The sequence below is a fragment of the Globicephala melas genome, chromosome 15 (genome assembly GCF_963455315.2).
Source record: "Globicephala melas chromosome 15, mGloMel1.2, whole genome shotgun sequence".
NCBI classification, from domain to species: Eukaryota; Metazoa; Chordata; class Mammalia; order Artiodactyla; family Delphinidae; genus Globicephala; species Globicephala melas.
In genome coordinates, this window is record NC_083328.1 from 5,855,317 (window position 1) to 5,861,730 (window position 6,414).

At 48.7% G+C, this 6,414-nt stretch overlaps 1 protein-coding gene across 3 annotated transcripts in view; it reads right to left on the reverse strand.

Moving 5' to 3' along the window:
• The window catches only part of SMURF1 (SMAD specific E3 ubiquitin protein ligase 1), a 101,797-nt gene extending 96,372 nt beyond the window's left edge, over positions 1-5,425 (reverse strand). For all 3 annotated transcript variants that reach the window (XM_060284296.2, XM_030846011.3, XM_030846010.3), the window contains exon 1: positions 5,078-5,425. In XM_060284296.2, coding sequence (XP_060140279.1) covers positions 5,078-5,132 — 55 coding nt within the window. In that variant the 5' untranslated portion in view covers positions 5,133-5,425. The remainder of the gene's footprint in view (positions 1-5,077) is intronic.
• Between the last annotated feature and the right edge of the window lie 989 nt (positions 5,426-6,414).

Genomic DNA, 6,414 nt, shown 5'->3' on the forward strand with positions numbered 1-6,414 from the left:
GTCACTTACAAAACAAGCAAACTAGTCATTTGAGTTGTTCGGTGACAAAAAAACAAACATAACAAACCCACGTATTTTTTACTAACTCTTTGTTTAAAAACATTTAGTCACTGAAATGGTTTTGAAATAACAAAAAATTGATTCGAGAATCCTAAATGTTAGGGTTTCTCACCCAGAAAATCAGAGCATGGCACAGGCACCAAATTATTTCATCCATTTTAGAAGGTTTTTTGAACTTCCTTTTTGCTCTGAGTACTCAATAAAATGCACGATTCAGCTATTTTAACTTTTAACCAGTGCCCACAAACATGTTACAGAACAGCCAGGCTAGTGAACTGGATCAGTGAGCTGATGTTGAAATATTATGGGTCAGTCTTTCTTTCTTTTTTAATTCAGGAGGAAATACTTCTTCACAAGTGACTCAGGCCCCAGGACCCTCCCCGTCACCCAATGTTCCACATTAGAACCGGCCAATGTGACCAAACAGAAAAGGGAAATCTGCAGAAGAGAAGAAAAAACCTGAAGTTCAGACACAACTTTCATGTTTGCAAAAATAGGAGTTTTTGAACTGACAAAGAAATAGGATTGAAATAAAAAAATGCTAGTTTGATAAATCACAACTACTAGAAAAATACAGAGAGATAGAGCATATGAAATAGTTCATTTCTCAAGCCAGTTAGGTGGGTCAAGAAGATTCTTTTTTAATGGATTTGAGAGGCGGAAAAAAAGGTTTTTCTTAAGACAGCACAGATGTGACCAAATCACAAAATCAACACGAGAGGGACTTCCCTGGTGGGTCCAGTGGTTAAGACTCCGTGCTCGATGCCGCGTGTGCTGCCACTAAGACCCCAAGCAGCCAAATAAACATTTTCCCCCAAAAATCAATACCAGAACGTGTACTTGGCAGAGGGTTATTGCTTTTAAAGTACAACTGCAGTATAAGTTTTGCAGTAGCATTTGATCTAGCCCATCCCACATCCTTAGATGATTCGGCTCAAAGAAGTACCTTGGCTGCACCTGCATGAACTTGAGGCCGATGCTAAGGAAAATGTTAGGCAAACTCAGGTGGAGGGTGAATGTTGGGTAACTAGTGACGACTTATTCCTTCTTATCACAGTTCCAGTTGTTAAAACAAGAGTTCTGCCCACCTTACATAAGTCAGGTACAAATTGACACAGGCAACATCTTCACAGATTTCTTAATCTTTCTTAAGAAAAACCTATTTCAAATCAATTAGGTCACCTGTGATTGATCAATTAATGTTATAAACAGTTATGACTACAAACTACTTCTCTCCAAGCTGGATCATCTGGATGCCAAAAACAAGTCAGCCTTACATTACATGTGCTATAACTCTAAAAATAGTTTCTATTTCCATAGGCTATCAAGAAGGTTTCCCCTTCTCTACTTGGAATTAGAATTTTTCTCCCTTCCCAATATACAGTCAACACTCCAAAAAATATAAAAACAAAAGGAAATATGAGAGTATTTCAAGGCATAAAAGCACCAAAGAAAAAGTTTAGGCATTTGGTATTTCAACTAACTGGTTAACATTAGAATAAAATTTGATTTGTTTGAAGAGCACTGTGGAACCCTGAGCTCAAAATTCCATTTTTACCAAAGTGACCTAAATAATGTATCTGGGATTCATATGTGCACCATGTAAGAACAAAGTTTTTGCAAATCCTGCTTGAATTTAAAATAAAATATGTTTCCAAAGTGTTTGATCTGCCAGGGGACTCTACAATGTCTGCAAGATAATGCTCTTCAACCAAGATCACTTGATTTTGTACATATTATGCTCCAAACCTACTGAAACCATTTTAAAATGATTTTCCTGTTAAAATACCACAAAGACACTCATTAAAATCATAGTCATTTCAATATAAAGACTCACACATTCTTCTACTAGTTTAGGCCAGCTTTCCAAAGCAGTGCAACATACGACCCAATAGTTTTCAAAAACAGAAAGGGCTCCAGAGGAAGGGGAAAAAAAGAAATCATAAATGTAACCAATACACAAAAGTAATGCTTGACATAAATCAAACAGGAGGGCTGTGTTTTAACACAAATTCTGAATATCAGGACTGAGACTTAACAAAAGCAAGCATAAGCAAACGGTAATTTGGAATAAATCGGCAGACAAACTGACATATCCTTGAAAAGGAAAGAACGTTATAATGGAGTTGAAATCTCATTTTATATATTAGGAAACTGAGAACCCAGAAAGGTTAAATAATTTGTTCTATATCATGCAGTTAATGGCTGATCTTACCAGAATCAAGTCTCCTAATTCTAAGCCCACCAACCGCCTAATACAACTGTGGACACCAATTCTAAATACTCTTTCATAATCCAACATCTTCATACTTTCCATTGAACTGTGCCCTGTGTGGTATTCGCTGACTGGTTAGAACAGCCCTCGTTTTAAAAAATCATTTTTTCAAATATCGCACAGAGAAATAAACTCTGAAACCTGTAACAAAAGTACACACCTCTTGAAAGATGGCTTCCCAAGACGCCAGAAGTGCAGAGATTTCAAACTCCCCTCGACAAGCTCAAAGATGAGGCCAAAACCTATTCTACCGCCAACAAAATAGCTAGTTCTGACGTTTCCACGTAATTAACGTTCATCAGACAACTGGCATCAAGTGTGTCTGCAATCAACGCTAAATTCTCAACCTTGCTGCAGGGAGGACCACACTCACAAAGCCCGTTAGATCATGAGTAAAGTCAGCTGGGGGAAAGGGAAAAGGAGTTTTGGAAAGAACACTCATCACCTGATCCTGCGATAGCAAACACCATCCAAAAACTCTTTAAAGCATTTCTGCATCTATGACATCTAAACTTCTGAGTCCAAAAATAATTTGGGAGGAAGGACAAAACCTCCACTACAGGAGGAAAAGGCTTACATCCAGACCTGCCAACTAGGCTTGATTAATATATAAATACACCTGACACAAACGTTGTAATTAAAACCTAGTCCTTCTAAAACATTAATCACATTTCTACCCCAACTCACAAAATCAGTTACTTCTGCTTTTAACAAGAAAACTGAAACTAATCTGATGTCAATTATAGATTACACTGTAAATGAGAACCAAATGAAAGTTGTCAGTAATTAAAGTTTTACAAGCATTACAAAGTCAAAAAGGTGGCTTTTATGTAACCATAAAAATAAGAATGTATATACTGTATCTATAGTGAGAGTTTCCTACCAGCCCTGGAATAAAGAATTATGTTTCTCCAGAAACAAAGATCCCTGGGATATACTTGTCACTTACAAAACCAGAGTCTGGGTTTGGGTCCAAATCATTGATCTGATTTTATTATCTGGTCATAACCTGATCTGACATCTTTATACAAAAAAAACTATTTCCCCTTCCTTGAAACAAAAAATGGATCATGCAACAACTAAGAACTCTCAGAGGAGATTTTCGTTTGAAAAAAAAAATCACCCATTGCTGTTTTCAGGGATTTCACCAATAATTGAGGGCCATGCATTTGCCATAAAGTGTCCAAAATGATCATTCTCTTTTTCAAAGAATCTGACCAGACTGACTTTTAAGTCATCATCAGACCAGTCACTGAACAGAAAAATCCAGGGGAAAATCCCCAACAGGGATTAGCCTGAACTTCTTATTTCCTTTCCAGAGCGGGAAATATTCACGTTTGGAAAGTCCCCCAGCAGAACCGTATTTGTAACACTACAATCTGGCCTCAGGTGTGAATTTAAACCGGAAGACGGGGCAGCAGACCCGCAGGAATGGGGAGAGCGAGAAAGAGCAGATGAGGGTGCAGACTGGTCCAGGATCTCTGGAGCCCGCTAGCGAGGGGCAAGCCGACAGACACCGCTGGCAGCTGCACACACCCGAACCACCACGTCGCATGCCCAGAGCAGAGCTTCGCGCTCACCCTTGAAGGTTGCACTATGAGCCACCTAGGAGACACGGGCATTTCATTGAAGACTCAATGAGAGTGAATCAAGGAGTCTGCGTTAGTGCAGCTGCCAAAGCCTCCAGAGTGTGCGTGGGGTGCGGGCGGCGGGGTGGGGGGGAGGTTTTTCAAGGATGCTGGCGGGTGGGAGAGGGGTGACGGTAAAGGAAAGAACTGAAGAAGCACAGTCAAGAGTAGGTAGTGGCCTGGCCTGAGAGAGAAAGGAAGTGGACTAGACTGAAGAGGTCTGGACCAGAGGGGAAGTGAGAACAGGACTGGGAGAAGCTACGAGATAGGATTCAGGAATTCGAGGCTGAAGGAAAGGGTGGAGGCCGCCAGACAGAAGCAAGGGGGCGGGGCTGGGAGATAAGCGGGGGCGGGACTAGGTAGAAAATGAGGGGCGGAGTTTAGGGGAAAGTGAGGGGGCGGGGCTGAAGAGAAGAAAGGGGCGGGGCCCGGAGGGGAGAAGCTAGGGGGCAAGTGGGGGGGTGGGGAAAGCAAGAGAACGGATGAGGGATGGGGTGAGAAGTCAGTGGGTGGTTGGGGGAGAGACCTGGAGGGAGAAGCGAGAGGCAAGGCCCGGAGGGGAGAAGCGAGGGGGCAGGTGGGGGGAGAGATAGGGAAGAGCCAGAGAATGGGAAGGTGGCGAGAAGCGAGGGGAGGGACTGAGAGGGAAAAGAGAGGGGGCAGGTGAGGGGAGAGGGAAGAAATCCTGAGGGAGGAAGGGGTTGAGAAGCGGGGGGCGGGGCCAGGAGAGGAGAAGCGAGGGGCTAGAAGGAGAAGGAAGGGAGCGAGAGGAATGGAGGGGAGGGAGACGTAGGGGGTCCAAGAGGGGAGAAGTGAGGGGGCGGGGCCAGGAGGGGGACGCGAGAGGGCAGGTGGGGGGGAAAGAAGGGAAGCGAGAGGGCGGGTGGGGGGGGTGAGAAGCGAGGGGGCGGGGCCGGGGAGAAGCGAGGGGGCGGGGCCGGAGGGAGCAGCGAGGGGCACTCGCCGAGGGGGGCGACCAGGTCCTGGGACAACGGCCGGCGTGGGGGAGGGCCACTTCCCCAGGGCGCCCTGCGGGAAATTCCGGGGCTGATGAGGGGCCGTGCGGGGTGCGAGTGGGCGCCGGGTGTCGGCGGGGGCCTCCCGCCGGCCGTACCTGTCAGACGGATCTTGATGCTGGAGCCGTTCCTGCGCGTCCCGGGGTTCGACATCTCCCGCCAACGATCGGGCAGCCGCGGATCCAGCGCTGCCGCCCCCCGGCCCGGCCCGGCCCGGCCCCGCCGCCGCCGCCTCAAGGTTACGGCTCCGGGCTGGGCGCCGGGGTCCGAGCCGGGACACGAACTCCGCGGCCCAGGCGTCCGGGCGGCTGGCGGATGGTCGAGCCGGGGGATCGGCTCTCGACCCGGCGCCCCCGACCCTCGCTCGCTCCCAGCCGAGCCCAGTCCGGAGCCGCCGCCGCCGCCGCCGCCGCCGCCACCGCCACCACCACCTCAGAGCCGGACGCCAGCCGCCCTCGCCGCTTCCGCCGCCGCCACCGCCTCCCGGAGCCGCGCGCGCTCCCGCCGTCGTGCCGGCCCGGCCCTGCGCGCGCCCGGGTCGTGCAGCCCCCACGCCTGCGTGCGTGCGCGCGCCCGCGGGGATGTCTGGGCGGGGCGCGCCGCGCGGCTGCGTCGCCCGCTCAGCCCAGGGCGCCAAGGGTCCGGAGCCGGTGGCCGGGTTCCCGGCACCCGTCAGACCGGGAGGCGGGAGGAGGAGATCGGGTGCTGGGGCCGAGCGCTTCGGAGGCCCGCGGAACCCGGCGCGGTGTGCAGAGCCGCGGGGCCGGGAGCGAGCGCCGGGCACACACCTAGGCGGGCGGGACGGCTGGGCCAGCGCGTGGTCGCCTTTGGTCTTCGCCACATTCTCGAAGGGAACCGGTTTGCCGATGCGGACGTTGAGGTTCAGAGAACGGAATCGATTTTCCAGGTCTCTCACTCAAGGCTCCGAGCTCCTGAGAGCTGTTGAAGGGGGGCCTACAGGAAACCGTGGCCTGTTACTACGCCAAGCACTTTGCACGAATAGGCATGCAATCCCAGTTTATTTACTTTTAGTAAAGAGCGTCTAGACAACGCAATTTCAAGGGAGGGACTTCTCAAAGAGACAAAGTCCCCTAGGTGTGTTCTGGGCAACTAGTGCGCTCTATTGACCCATAACAAAGTTGCCAGAATCGCAGAAAGTGCCATATATGGACAAGGTAAACAAGATGCGAGAGATGGATAAAGAGGTAGATAAGATGTTTGTCATTATCCAATCTGCATACAGTTTAGCCAAGCAAAAAGGCAGCTTTACGGCCTGTGTTTCCCTGCCTTCTGTTAACACTTCTCCCACAGTCGCAGGGTAGAACTAAAAGCCCATTATGCTTTCTCCAGCAAACAAACTCCTCTGTTTGTTAACCCGTTACAGAGAGGAAATACTGTGTTGATAGAGAGGAAAAGCTGGATTTGTTTATCAGTC